Source organism: Sapajus apella, unplaced genomic scaffold (assembly GCF_009761245.1).
Source record: "Sapajus apella isolate SASKATOON/1434 unplaced genomic scaffold, GSC_monkey_1.0 scaffold95, whole genome shotgun sequence".
In the NCBI taxonomy this organism is placed as follows: Eukaryota; Metazoa; Chordata; class Mammalia; order Primates; family Cebidae; genus Sapajus; species Sapajus apella.
In genome coordinates this window covers 8,097,533-8,112,951 of record NW_022437035.1, presented here as the reverse complement: position 1 = coordinate 8,112,951, position 15,419 = coordinate 8,097,533, and the positions used below count along the sequence as shown (strand labels likewise).

Here is a 15,419-nt window from a genome sequence, read left to right as displayed (position 1 = left end):
AAAAAAAACAAAAACACTTTTTTTAGAGTTGGAAGATCTAAGCTCTGCCATTTAGTAACCGCACGTCTCAGAGAACACTGCTTCACTTCTCCTGGTTTAGCTCCTTGACTACAAACTGAGATGTGCCAGCCCAGCTGCTTCACAGAGAAGGGATAAGGACCAAGTGAAGCATGGATAAGAAAGGAGTGTGGACCTCCTCTTTTGCCTTTTCCAGCTACCTCACTTGTAACTTTCCTCCTTTCCTTCTGTTTCTGCTAGTCTTTTCTCCCAATTTAGGCCATGACTTCACCGACTCTCAATCAGAGGCCTATCTGTGCCTCCCATGGACACTGCTTGGCTGTCTGTGACATTTAAGGCTAAAGAACTTGGTCATTCCAATGCTAAAAGGCTCATCAAAACTAGATTCTGTCTCTGCTTCATGTTCTGGATTCCTGATACTGCCAGAATAAACATTTAGCCAAAATCAAAAGAAGTTTTGCCCTCTGGTCCTGGACACTGTGTTTCTTCCCAAATGAAAAAGCCTATGTCACAAAGACAAGGATACTCAATACCAGCACTGGCCTCATGCATCTCTTCTCTCCCATCTGGTATGCTAAGTTCAGAACACGCTGGCCTGGGCTAGGAAGTACACTGCTCAACCAAGTGGTTACAGGCTGAAGATACTACTGGCCCTGTACTTTGGGGGTAGATTTGGCAGTACGTATGTTTCTAGCAGGATTATGATGTTGACAAAGATGTGAACCCAGCTGAGTTCAGCTTTCATAAGTTCACTGAATCATTACTTGAGTTCCATGAGAACCAACTTATTCACACAAGACCAATAAATACATGCAAGCCCAGAAGAGGAACAGGTTGAGCATCCTTCACCTAGGTCATAGCCAGGGATTATTTGTAACCTAGGGAAGGGAACAGTCTCAGCAGAGGAGCAAAATGCAACCCCAATGCAACGTAACAATCAGAGGTAAGGAATAAGCAGTCTTGGGAGTAAGTGCCATGTTGAGGCGTGTTTTCAGAGAAGCTGGCTCCCCATTTATCAGGAGTACTGCAGAAAACATTCAAGTGTCAGGGTTTGGACAGAGGTGCTTTAAATTCCCTTCTGACCCCAAAATCCAGTGGGCCTTCAAGGAAACGCTGGGGCCAGGTACAGTAGCTCACACCTGTAATCTTAACACTTTGTGAGGCTGAGGTGGAGGGATTGCTTGAGTCCAGAAGTTCAAGACCAGCCTGGGCAACAAAGGCCCTGTCTCCACAAAATATCAAAAAATTAACCAGCTGTGCTGGCACATGTCTGTGTTTCCAGCTACTTGGAAGGCTGAGGCAGGAGGGTCACCTGAATTCAGGAGGTTGAGGCTGCAATGAGCTAGGATTCTGCCACTGCACTCCAGCCTGGGCAACAGCGCAAGACTCTGTCTCAAAAACACAAACAAGGAGCTGGGCATGGTGGCTCATGCCTGTAATTTCATCACTTTGGGAGGCCAAGGTGGGTGGGTCACCTGAGGTAATGAGTTTGAGACCACCCTGGCCAACATGGTGAAACCCTGTCTCTACTAAAAATGCAAAAAAATTAGCCAGACATGGTGGTGCATGCCTGTAATCTGAGCTACTCGGGAGGCTGAGGCAGGAGACTTGCTTGAACCAAGGAGGTAGAGGCTGCAGTGAGCTGAGATCACACCACCACATTCCAGCCTGGGTGACAGAGAAAGACTCCGTTTCCAAAACAAACAAACAAACAAACAAAACCAACCAACCAACTAAACAAAAAACAACCCCCAGCAACACAAACAAAACAAGGCTGAGAAGGTGAAGATGTGTGAATGGGCTTAAGGGCTACTAGAGTCTCAGATGCTCCTGCTGCTTCCCAGGTCAGCAGCCCAGAGTGACGGGGATGGGGAAGTAGGAGCCACCACGAGCAAAGCCAGACAGGGCCATGCGTCAATGTCAGGCATTTCAAAAGAGACATCCCGTGTTAACTTCCAACTGAGTGTCCTAAGTGTTTAAAAAGGAACATGTCGGCCGGGTGTGGTGGTTCGCGCCTATAATCCCAGCACTTTGGGAGGCCGAGGCAGGGGGATCACGAGGTCAGGAGTTCAAGACCAGACTGGCCAACATAGTGAAACCCTGTCTCTACTAAAAAATACAAAAATTAGCTGGACATGGTGGCTCGTGCCTGTAATCCCAGCTACTTGGGAGGCTGAAGCAGAAGAATTGCTTGAACTGGGACCCGGGAGTTGGAGGTTGCAGTGAGCCAAGATTGCACCACTGCACTCCAGCCTGGGCTACAGAGCGAGACTGTTTTTTGTCAAAACAAAAAACAAAAAAAAAGAACAGGTCACAAATGATACACAGGCCTTCTTCCAGCTATAAATCATGTTAATTTTTTCCTGAGCAAAAACCCAAACACTGAAGATAGCTCAATTTAAAGACAACAGATCCTCCCCACTTAAGTAAATGACACAGTAAAAGACTATATTCTAACCTAAAAAAATGCTGAGAAGAAACCATTCATATCCTAACACAAAGGTCTGAGAGCTGGCTGTAATTTGGCCGTATCAGGTTTTAAAGGAAAAGAAACCCATTTCTTTTGGGAACAGTGATGGGCAAGAGGCTATGGAATGAAATTCCTCTGTAACAACTATGGAAACCACTGGGTAGCTAATAAAAGGATGTTTCCCCAGGAAACATGCACACACACAAAACTTTGCCTAATTTCGGATTCACTGACACCCCCTAAAGCCCACACGCAGACCCCAGGTGAAGAATACCTGTTTAATAAATTACCTGCTATAGACATAAATCCTCTCTTCTTCTCAACTCTCCCTATTTTTTGGACATATGACTTATTTTTCTATATACTGTTTCTCTCTTTTTCTTCTTTTGAGATGGAGACATACTTTTTCAGGCTGGAGTGGAGTGGCACAATCTGGGCTCACTGCAACCGCCGCCTCCCAGGTTCTAGTGATTCTTATGCCTCAGCCTTCCAAGTAGCTGGGATTACAGGTGCATGCCAACACAGCCGGCTAACTTTTATATTTTTAGTAGAGACAGGGTTTTACCATGTTGGCCAGACTGGTCTCGGACTCCTGACCTCAAGTGATCTGCCTGTCTCAGCCTTCCAAAGTGCTGGGATTACAGGCATGGGCCACTCCACCTGGCCTATATAGTGCTTCCCTTTAAGCACTAAGAAATGTCAAAGCTAAACTGAGATTATCTGAATCTCATCTTGAGTTGAAGACCAGAACTCAAGAGAGGGTTGTACCAGCTTACAGAAGGAGGCTTTGGAAATGAGGATATTCCTATAAAAACTGTCAGGAGAGGGCATCAGCTCATCCCTTAGTCCCAGCACTTTTGGAGGCCAAGTGGGAGGATTGCTTGAGCAGAGGCGTTCAAGACCAGCCTGGCCAACATAGAGAGACCTCATCTCTACAAAACCAAACAAAAAACTAGCTGGGCGATGGCATGCACCTGCAGTCCCAGCTACTTGGAGGCTCAGGTGGAAAGACTGCTTGAGCCCAGGAGTTTGAGGTTGTGGTGAGCTAGGATCATACCACTGCACTCCAGCCTGGGCAACAGAGTAAGACCCTGTCTCTTAAAAAACCTGCCAAGAGAACCTCCAAAACCAAAATAATGATGCAAAGGTGACGATACCTGAGGCATTTTCCACAAGCAGTAACTTTAACCAAGGAGTAAGTAGAGCAAACAGGCTAGGACTGTGCACATGCCCCCATGACATACAGCGTGTCCGTTCACTCAGTGGGGAATAAGGGCGTGCCTAGGTGAGAGGCAGTTTGTCTGTTCCTGAGCTGGTAGCATTTTATTTGCTTGATGACCAGAGCAGAGTGGCATCTTCAATAGATTGAATGGCAGAATTAGTGTCTTTCTGACACCTGGACAATTAATTGATTAGTGTCAGAAGGTTTGATTACTGCAAATGTTCCAAATTCAATTTTCCCCAACTCTGCCAAACTACATTCATTCATATTTTTTCAGACATTCAACAAATATTAATTGGAGATGACTACGCATGAAGTACCATTCTAGGTGCTGGGATAGCCAGTGAATGAAACTAAATTCATCACATGGCTTACGTTTTTGTGGAAGTAGAAAAACACAGAATGGGCAGGGTGGCTTACGCCTGTAATCCCAGAATTTTGGGAGGTCCAAGCAGGTGGATCACTTGAGGTCAGAAGTTTGAGAACAGCCTGGCCAACATGGTGAAATCCCGTCTCTACTAAAAATACAAAAATTAGCTGGGCATAGTGGCAGGTGCCTGTAGTCTCAGCTACTTGGGAGGCTGAGGCAGCAGAATATCTTGAACCCAGGAGAGGAAGGTTGCAGTGAGCCAAGATCATGCCACTGCACTCCAGCCTGAGTGATAGACTGAGATTTGTCTAAAAAAAAAAAAAAAAAAAAAAAAACAAACAACAAAAAAAAAACCAAAAAACACACTGATTGTACAAACGCACACACAATGTCAGGTGGTGGCAAGTGCATAGTAGATGAAGTAGGGAAAGGGGCCCTGAGTGTGCAGTGTGGGGTCAGGGAAGGCCTCACTCACACATGATTTTGAAGCAAGTGAGGGGCATCTTGGGGAAACAGTGCCCCAGGCAGAAGGAAGGCACTGGAAACAGAGATGTGTGTGGCACATTCACAGACACCAGACACAGACGGAAACCGACATGGTGCAGCGGAATGCACAGGTGGACAGGAGATGAGGCAGAGAATGAGAGGACCATATCCTGGGGGCCTGTGAGGCTGCTGAAGACTCTGGCTTTGGTTTCCAGTGAGCTGGAAGCCACAGGAGGATCCTGCCCAGAGGAGGAATGTGATCTGACTTCCACTTGAAGAGGTCTCTCTAGCTTCTGTGTGCAAAGCAGTTTATAAGGAGCAGGGGCAGAAGCCAGGAGCCCAGTCCAGAGGTGAAGCAGCAATGCAGATAGGACATGAAGGTGGCTTGAACCAGGATCATGGAGGAGACAGTAAGGAATGGTTAATCCTGAATCAATATTGAAGGTAACTAAAAGGAAAACAGAACTTCCCAATAGGCTGGATGTAGGGCATGAGAAGGCAGGTGAGTTTTCCTACCTAAATGCCTAGAATGAGAAGGCAAGACTAAGGCACTGCAGGGGAACAGCAGGGTTGGGTCCGAACACTGTACATCCAGTTCTCTAATTGACCATGCCAAGTAGGTAGCTGGAAGTATGAGTCCAGAATTGGAGACGTGGGCTGAGATGGAGTAGAAACTGGGAGTAACCAGATCTTGGGGTAACAAAGGTCACCAGACTGATGAGACCCTTTGGGGCATAAAGATGAGGGCGGGCTGAGGCCTGGATGCTGTAATATTAAAAGATTAGGTTGCTGAAAAGAAACCAGCAAAAGAAACTGATTTTAAAACAAAGGAAGAGAGCCAAGGGAGCAGTGCCTCGAGAGTCAAGCAAGGTAAGGGTTTAAAGGAGGAATCAGAGGTCATTTGACAAATGCTGCTGTAGGCAAGGAGGACCAGGGCTGAGGACTGGCAGCCAGGCTAAACAACCTGGGCCCCCTGCATTGGGAAGGTTGTTCCAGTGGAGGGAATGGATGGAAACCCAATTTGAGTTTTGCTTTTGCCAGCAGAAGAGCATGTGCCTGTCATAGATTGATGGGGATGCTTTAGCAGAGAGGCAGAACTCAGGGAGAGGAGATGTTTGCCAAAGTGCTATACCAAGTACTGTGAAGGCTGGGGTCTTGTGTGCAAGTGAGATGCTGCGTCAGGGGAAGGCAGAAGAGTGGAGACAGATACAGCTACTGGGTGAGGGCAGATGGCAGGTGGGAGTTTTCTTCTGACCGCTTCAGTTTTCACAGTGACACAGATGCTGATGATGAGGGTGGGGAGCGGGGCTCAAAGCTGTGTAATGAGGTTTGGTGGCTCAAAGCTATGTAATGAGGGAAGTGAGATGTGAGGTGGGAGAGGGAGAATGACAGCAAGATCAACTGGTTACAGGTCCTGCTGGAGGTGAAGCCAGGACTGGAGGGAGTGCATTGGGAAGACCAGTGGGGATGGCACAGAGAGGAAGAAAGGGCACACCAAGAAAGCTGTGGTTCTGTAGCAAGGGCCTGGGACCTGAGTGTCCCTCATCACTGAGGCAGGAGTGACTCCTGGAGCTAGGCTCCTGTACAAATCATCCAAAGTCCTGAGAGGCTTTCGTCTCCTTGGACTGAAATGTAGTATGCTTGGAACTCAGAATTCAGGGCCAGGCAGTCCTGAGAATAAACTCCAGCTTTAGCACTTAGCAGCTGCAGAGCTTTGGGCAAATTACTTCACCTCTCTTCGCCTCAGTTTCCTAAACTCTAAAGCATAAATTGTAGTACCCATCAGGAGACTGAAGTAAAGATTAATGAGACGATTTTCTGCTCTGTACAGGCCCTGACACATACATTTTCTATAAGTCATGGCATTAGTGTTGTTATTACCACCACACCACAGCAGGCAGGACTGAAGCAACCATCACTGGCACCTCTGAAAGCACAAGAGGAGCCCATGGGCCAGAGCAGAGCGGAGAAGTGTTTCCTTCTAACATCTCAGCTTCAGCTCTGACCATCCAGTCTACCGCAAAGCTCTGAAAGCATGACCTTATCATGCATCAACTTCACACCTGCTTAGGGAAGTTACCGATGGGCTTCAAAGTCTCTCAGGTTTTGCTCTCATCTTTGCTTCTGATTGGAATTCTTCAATTCCCCCTAGGACAGTAGTTCTCAACTGGGGCAATTTTACAAACCTCCAGGGAACATATGGCAATGTCAGGAGAAATTTTATCATACTGGGTGGGTCTGGGGGTGCTAATGAGTAGAAGCCAGGGATGCTGCTCAATATCCTCCAGTGCACTGAACACTTCCCCACAAGAAAGAATGATCTGGCCCAAAACGTCAGTAGTGCCAAAGTTGAGAAACCCTGCTCTAGGGTTTTGTATGATCTACTAGAGAAGATTCACATTTGAATAATTTCTTTTGTTGAACACTTTCAAATAAAGAAAGAACAAACCAGGCATGATGGCTCCCACCTGTAATCCTAGCACTTTGGGAGGCTGTGGGAAGATTTCTTGCACCTGGGAATTTGACACCAGCCTGGGCAACACAGGGAGACCCTCTCTCTATTTTGGAGAAGAGGAAGGGAGTGGAGGGGAGGGGAGGAGAGGAGAGAAGTAAAAAGAAAAGAAAAAAAAGAAAGAAAGAATGAATAGGCCAGGCACGGTGGTTCACACCTGTAGTCCCAGCACTTTGGGAGGCTGAGGCAGGTGGGTCACGAAGTCAGGAGTTCAAGACCAGCCTGGTCAAGATGGTGAAACCCATCTCTACTAAAAATACAAAAAAAAAAAAAAAAAAATTAGCCAGGCATGGTGGCAGGCACATGTAACCCCAGCTACTCCGGAGGCTGAGGCAGAGAAATGCTTGAACCTGAGAGACAGAGGTTGCAGTGAGCCAAGATTGCACCACTGTACTCCAGCCTTGGCAACAGAATGAGGCTCCATCTCAAAAAAAGAAAAAAGAAAAAAAAAAAAAAAAAAAGAATGAACAAATGACAGTAACTTCCCACCTTAAAAGATCAAAATTTAACAGATTTATTTTGCAAAACATTTTGCTAAAATTTGTTAGTATACTTGCTGCCATTAGCTGCCCCCAATTCTCTGCCTCTAATCTGGGGTGTTAATGAGGGATCTGTAAACACACTTGCAAGAAATCAATGGAGTAAATACATTCTATGTGCTGGTCCAAGGACCTCTCACTACAAGGAGGTGTCACTTGGATTTGCAGCATTTATTTGAAATTTATTTTTTGAAAGGAAGAAATCTTTTTGCTTTCTTCAGCTCTCACATAAATTATTGCCATGCATGATCCAATATTTGCTTAATGTAATGCACTGTGTCTTTTTCTCAGAAAGTAACCTCAAAGGGAGTGGGAAGTTGACTTTTCAACTCTCTTTTTGGTACGTATCTGAAAGCACCTAGCTTTCAGGCTTAGTTCCTTGTTCTGCAGAGATGAAAATTCTTAAGTTTTATCTATGAGGAAAAAGTAGACTTTAAAACTTGGCTACTAAAAATAAACTTAATTTTGTGAGAAAAATGGTGTAAAGCTGTTTCTTGAGAAGTTTCTCATATGCAATCTAGTGCTGTAAGTGAATGACTAATACTGTACTTATCAAGTTCTTGTGTTTGTTATATTTGTAACAGGTTTTCCCCACTTCACCTTTGTTGCTGGACTATTGGCTTCTGCTTTTCACTGACGTCAGGGTAGTTACCTGTGCTTTTATTTGCTATTTCTTCTTCTTCTTCTTCTTTTTTTTGTTTTTGAGACAAGACAGAGTTTCACTCTTGTGCCCAGGCTGGAGTGTAATGGTGTGATCTGGGCTCACCGCAACCTCCAGCTTCCGGGTTCAAGTGATTCTCCTGCCTCAGCCTCCCAAGTAGCTGGGATTACAGGCATGTACCACCATGCTGGGCTAATCTTTTAACAAGGTTTTTTTTTTGTTTTGTTTTGTTTTTTAATTCAATAGGCAAAACAGAATGGCCCGGCTAATTTTTTGTATTTTTTTGGTTTTAGTAGAGATGGGGTTTTTCCATGTTGGTCACGCTGGTCTCGGACTCCTGAATTCAGGTGATCTGCCTGCCTCAGCCTCCCAAAGTGCTGAGATTACAGGCGTGAGCCGCCACGCCTGGTCTATTTCTTTTTTTTTTTTTTGAGATGGAGTCTTACTCTGTCACCCAGGCTGGAGCTCAGTGGCGCCATCTCAGCTCACTACAACCTGTGCCTCTTGCATTCAAGTGATTCTCCTGCCTCAGCCTCCTGAGTAGCTGGGATTGCAGGCACCCACCACCATACCTGGCTAATTTTTATATTTTTAGTAGAGATGTGGTTTCATCATGTTGGCCAGGCTGGTCTTGAACTCCTGACCTCAAGTGATCCTCCCACCTCAGCCTCCCAAAGTGCTGGGATTACAGGCATGAGCCATCACACCTGGCCTTATCTGCTATTTCTAATAGGCCCTTCCAGGACATAAAATCACAAGGTTGCTGCTTGTTATTCAAAGGCCTTAGGTCTCAAGCCCTGGTATTGCTCTAGGTAGTTAGGTTGCTGGAGGTGAACACCCCAGGATAAGGAGGAGGATATGGCTTCTTTAACCCCAAAAAACATCAAGGAGGTAGACAGTTAGAAATGCACAAAAGGGAGAAGGGCAAGTCATGACTGCCTGAGGGAGAGGAGGAGGAGCTGTTCTTTTCAAGGTTCTGCGCTATCCTCCCCTCCCCACTGGTCTCGGACTCCCGAATTCAGGTGATCACTTCTCACATACAGCACTGGGCATTGCTGGAGTGAGCCACACCCCGATCCAAGTAAATCTCAGGATCTGGAAACTTTTTTTTTTGAGACAGAGTCTTGCTTTGTCCCCTAGGCTGGACTGCAATGGTTCGATTTCAGCTCATTGCAACCTCCACCCCCTGGGTTCAAGTGATGCTCCTGCTACAGCCTCCCAAGTAGCTAGGATTATAGGTGTGTGCCACCATTCCCGGCTAACTTTGTATTTTTAGTAGAGATGGGGTTTCTCCAAGTTGGTCAGCCTGGTCTCAAACTCCTGACCTCAAGTGATCTACCCACCTCAGCCTCCCAAAGTGCTGGGATTACAGGCATGTGCCACCTATGCCTGGCTAATTTTGTATTTGAATTAATTATTATTATTATTATTATTATTTTTTTTTTTTGAGACGGAGTTTCGCTCTTGTTGCCCAGGCTGGAGTGCAATGGTGCGATCTTGGCTCACCGCAACCTCCGCCTCCTGGGTTCAGGCAATTCTCCTGCCTCAGCCTCCTGAGTAGCTGGGATTACATGCATGCGCCATCATGCCCAGCTAATTTTTTGTATTTTTAGTAGTAGAGACGGGGTTTCACTATGTTGACCAGGATGGTCTCGATCTGTTGACCTCGTGATCCACCCGCCTCGGCCTCCCAAAGTGCTGGGATTACAGGTGTGAGCCACTGCGCCCGGCTAATTAATTATTTTTGAGATGGAGTTTCACTCTTGTTGCCTAGGCTGGAGTGCAATGGCATGATCTCGGCTCACTGCAACCTCTGCCTCCCAGGTTCAAGCAATTCTCCTGCCTCAGTCTCCTGAGTAAGCTGGGATTATAGGCATCCGCCACCACACCCAGCCAATTTTTTGTATTTTTAGTAGAGATAGGGTTTCATCATGTTGGCCAGGTTGGTATTGAACTTCTGATCTCAGGTGATCGACCTGCCTTGGCCTCCCAAAGTGCTGGGATTATAGGCATGAGCCACCGCACCCAGCCTAGTTTCATATTTTTAATAGACAGGGTTCCACCATGTTGATCCAGCTGGTCTTTAACTCCTGACCTCAAGTGATCCACCTACCTTGGCCTCCCAAAGTGCTGGGATTACAGGCATGGGCCACTGCACCCAGTGTGGATCTAGAAACTTTGATAGCCATTAACATCTCCTTTTACCAGCTAGGAAAAGGTTCCAATTAGCTGGGTTTTTACAGGCAAACAAAGCAGAACATGGAATTTCCCTTGAGTTTGGTTTATGTTCTATTGCTTTCTTCCTTTCAGAAAGTTTCGGGATCCTCCAACTTGCCCATGAGATAAATCCCATGGTCCTTGCCCAGAGCAGGTATTTTCTAAAGATGTTCACATTTCAACTCATCAGTCACGTCCTCTAGGGCAGAGTTCACCATTTCCTATCAGAGGTTATCAACTTTTCAATAAGCAGGTGTTCACTCCATCTTATAGCTACAGGAATGGTGGAAAGGAGGGAAGTATTTCAATTTACATCCTTCAATATGAAAGGACATTTGGGGAGGAAAGGAAGAGGAGAGAGAGACTCTTGCTCTGCATGAGTGTCTGGAATGGATGGCCTTTTAGGTTCCTTCCTCTTCTGAGATTGTAGGATGCTATGGTTGTAGGGAAGGCCTCTGGCAGGAACTAGCTTGTGCAGTGAGCACTATCTCTCACCATCTCACATCTCCTATATCCTATGGAACTCTGGGGAAAATTGGCCACACATTTCTTCTCTCCTCTCTGAGAAGGTCTGGCACTATGTTCTGATTTGAGAGGTGCTAAATACTGTCTGTTGGTTGGGACAATCATAAAGCCACTCAGCCAGTGGAAGTCAGCACAGGAGTCAACAGTGCTGACAGACACAGTGGCTGGTGTGACAGCCTCAGCGACTCTAATCCTGGTTCATGTGGCATCGTTCCCTTGGCTGGCCACCACCTTCCTGCAGCCACCCACTGGCACACCCCCAGACCTTGTCTGGGTCGAGCATGTACCTAAAAGTGCAGCTGCCTGGCTCCGTCCTCCAAAACTGCGGCTAAAGGAGCTGTGCCTACTTGCATAAGAGGCTGGCCGGCTGGGCAGCCAGGGCAGGAGAAAGGCAGGAATCTCAGAGTGCACGAGCTCTTCTGCCACAAAAGCCACCTCAAACCACTTGCGCTGGAAGCTGGCGAAGTCATCCACTCCTGCTGTGTGCCAGGTGGTGGCCGGCTGCTGCATGGACACTGGGAAAAGAAAAGGGGAGAGGAGTACTCAACACAAATGTTTATTTTCTTAATCATGCATGCTACAACCTGATAAACCTTAAAAACAGGCTAAGTAAAAGAAGCCAGACACAAAAGGACACATAGTGTATGGTTCCATTTACATGAAATGTACCAAATAGGGAAATCTTTGAGACAGAAAGCAGATTAGTGGTTGCTGGGGGTGGGAGGAGGAGTTGAAAGGTGATTGCTAAAGAAGATGGGGTTTCATTTCAGGGTGATGAAAATAGTTAGGAACTAGATGGATGTGATAGTTGTACAACAGTGTGGATGTACTAAACACCCTCAACTGTTCATTTTTATTTTTTTTATTTTTTTAAATTTATTTATATTTCCTTCTTCTTGACAGGAGCAGTGGCCAGAAAACTGTTCATTTTTAAATGGTTAATTTTATATCATGTGAACTTCAATTAAAAAAAATATTTATGTGTGTGTGTGCGCGTGTGTGTATATATTTATTATTATTATTATTTTTTTAAGATGGAGTCTCATTCTGTCACCTAGGCTGGAGTGCAAGGGCATGACCTCGGCTCACTGCAACCTCTGCCTCCTGGGTTCAACCAATTCTGTCTCAGCCTCCCAAGTAGCTGGGATTACGGACATGGGCCACCACGCCTGGCTAGCTTTTGTATTTTTAGTAGACAGGGTTTCACCATGTTGGCCAGGCTGGTCTTGAACTTTTGACTTCAGGTGATCTACCTGCCTTGGCCTCCCAAAGTGCTGGGATTACAGGTGTGTGTTGCTGTGCCCATCCTTAAAAAATATTTTATACTCAGTTTATTTCTATTTTTCTTTTAGAGATAGGGTCTGCACTGCTTTGCCAAGTCTTCAGTGCAGTGGTGCAATCATAGCTCACTAATACCTCAACCTCCTGGGCTCAAGCAATTCTCCCATTTCAGCTTCCTGAGTAGCGATGATGACAAGTGTGTACACCCACGCCCAGCCGAATTTTTTTCTGTAGAGATGGGGTTTTGCTATATTGCGTAACCAAGCTGATCTTTAACTCTTAGCCTCAAGAGGTCCTCACGTCTCAGGCTTCCAAGGCGATGAGATTATAGGCATCAGCCCCTACCACACTTGACCTTATGATCAGTTTCATACCTCGAATTTCAGAATATATAACAGTAACGTGGTATGTTTTCAACTTGAAGGTAAGACAGGTATCTACTGGTCAAATTTAGAATTTAAAGGGAAAAATGTCAATGGATATACTAGTGGCTACAAGGAAAAAAAAATCCCACACGGGTTCACTTCTGCCATATTCTTAGACAAGACAGCATGGAGAATGGCACTAGCTGCTTCATCTCATGTATGATTCCTTAAACCTAGAGACCGAGAAACCATTTTTTCTGCAGGATAGGAGTCACTTCCAGAGGTCTCCTTGTGCTATATGTGTACTGGAAATGGTTTGCTCTTTTTTTTTTTTTTTGAGATGGAGTCTCGCTCTGTCACCCAGGCTGGAGTGCAGTGGCTTAATCTCGGCTCACTGCAACCTCCAACTCCCAGCTTCACATGATTCTCCTGCCTCAGCCTCCCGAGTAGCTGGGATTTACAGGTGTCCACCACCACACCTGGCTAATTTTTTGAAGTTTTAGTAGAGACGGGGTTTCACCATCTTTGCCAGGCTGGTCTTGAACTCCTGACCTCGTAATCCACCTGCCTCAGCCTCCCAAAGTGCTGGGATTATAGGTGTGAGCTACCATACCCAGCCGGTCTGTTTTGCTGCTGTTGTTTTTGAGATGGAATTTCACTCTGTCGCCCAGGCTGCAGTGCAGTGGCACAATCTCAGTTCACTGTAACCTCTGCCTCCTGGTTTCAAGCAATTCTCCTGGCTACGTCTCCCAGGTAGCTGGAATTACATGAGTGCACCACTACGCCCAGCTAATTTTGTATTTTTAGCAGAGACAGGGTTTCACAGTGTTGGCCAGGCTGGTCTTGAACTCTTAACCTCAAGTGATCTACCCACCTCGGCCTTCCAAAATGCTGGGATTACAGGCGTGGGCCACCATGTCCTACGAGATGCTGATCTGAATCCTAGATGCCTCCAGTTATACAAGCCAGCTTTGATCATGCTAAAAAAAAGTTTTCCCTTGGGGGAATTACTTTCTTTCATTATTTAAAAAAACAAACAAAAGCAAAAAACCCCACAGATAATTAAAATATAACTTGGAAAACTTGCTAGGACTTGATGGTCTTTCTGACGGAAGAAATGGAGTCTGGACTAGAGATCCAACAAGTAAAAAGTGCTATAAATCAGAGTGGAGCCCATGATACTATAATCAGAACCACCTGGGCTGGGTGGGCAAGGGGTTGGGGTGCTCTAATTAAAAATAGCTACCAAAAAATGATGTGTGGGAATTTCCTCACACCAGGTCCCTTGGCCTCTTCTAGCTTTATCTTTCACCCACACTGTTCTCACCAAGAACACACTGTAACTTAAGAAACCCTTGTCACTCTGGCTATGCTTAAATTAAGTACAAAGGCTCAAGGAAGTTGACAGATCTGTCAACTTAGAATACAAAGTCACACATGCAGCTCAGGAAGCACCAACATGTGAAAGAGCAAGTCACCAGGAAAAACACTGGCCCCTGTGGGCAACCACATTCGCCTCGGCTCTGACCTCGGTCGGGCTCTTTGTCCGTTACTATCTTGTAGAAATAGAAGCCGTAGATGAAGGTCCGCCAGGCTTCGCCAGATGCGTGTGTGATGAGCTGCTCTTCCAGCATTTTCTAGGAGAGACATTGAAACTCTGAAATTCCTGCAGAGGGGCATCTTGAAGGGGCAGCCCTCAGTCATGCTCTGGAGACAAGGGAGTGACAGGGGCACTGAGGAGACCCTACCCTCCACCCCCATACTAGACATGTTGTACTTGATATAAATTATATTTTAAAATGTAAACTCTTATCATCATCAAACATTTCAAACATGTAGAAAGGCATAAAGAAATTCAGATGGCTGGGAGCAGTGGCTCAAGGCTGTAACCCCAGCACTTTGGGAGGCTGAGCGGGGTGGATCACTTGAGGCCAGGAGTTTGAGACCAGCCTGGCCAACACGGTGAAATCCCATCTCTACCAAAAATACACACATTAGCCGGCATGGTGGTACGCATCTGTAATCCCAGCTACCTGGGAGGCTGAGGCAGGGGAATCACTTGAACCCAGGAGGTGGAGGTTGCAATGAGCTGAGATTAGCACCACTGCACTCCAGCCTGGGTGACAAAGCTCAAAAAAAAAGAAATCCATATATATCACTATTCTGCTTTCACAAATTTGACATTTCTCTATACTGATTTCAGATATTTTTATTTTAAAAAATCTCCATAGACTCTCCCACTCCCATTACTCTTCCTCTCTTCCCATAAATAAATGGTTAGTGTTAATATTATTATTGTTATTTTTTTGAGACGGAGTCTCACTCTGTTGCCAGGCTGGAGTGCAATGGCACGATCCCGGCTCACTGCAGCTTCCGTTTTCTGGTTTCAAGCAATTCTCCTACCTCAGCCTGCCTCCTGAGTAGCTGGGACTACAGGCACGCACCACCATGCCCGGCTAATTTTTTTTTTTTTTTTTGAGACGGAGTTTCTCTCGTTACCCAGGCTGGAGTACAATGGCGCGATCTCGGCTCACCACAACCTCCGCCTCCTGGGTTCAGGCAATTCTCCTGCCTCAGCCTCCCGAGTAGCTGGGATTACAGGCACACGCCACCATGCCCAGCTGAATTTTTGTATTTGTAGTAGAGACGGGGTTTCACTATGTTGACCAGGATGGTCTCGATCTCTTGACCTCATGATCCACCCGCCTCGGCCTCCCAAAGTGCTGGGATTACAGGCTTGAGTCACCGCACCC

At 46.1% G+C, this 15,419-nt stretch overlaps 1 protein-coding gene across 25 annotated transcripts in view; it reads right to left on the bottom strand.

Moving 5' to 3' along the window:
* The window catches only part of DEPDC5 (DEP domain containing 5, GATOR1 subcomplex subunit), a 165,925-nt gene that overhangs the window by 17,981 nt on the left and 132,525 nt on the right, over positions 1 to 15,419 (bottom strand). For 21 of the 25 annotated variants that reach the window (XM_032256541.1, XM_032256548.1, XM_032256546.1 and 18 more), the window contains 2 exons: positions 14,195 to 14,303; positions 11,308 to 11,535 (listed from right to left, as the gene is read on the bottom strand). In XM_032256541.1, the coding sequence (XP_032112432.1) occupies positions 11,308 to 11,535; positions 14,195 to 14,303 (337 nt within the window). Of the gene's footprint in view, positions 1 to 10,383; positions 10,769 to 11,307; positions 11,536 to 14,194; positions 14,304 to 15,419 lie in introns of those variants that run through there. The other 4 variants (XR_004262222.1, XR_004262223.1, XM_032256565.1 and 1 more) reach the window with 2 other exon arrangements.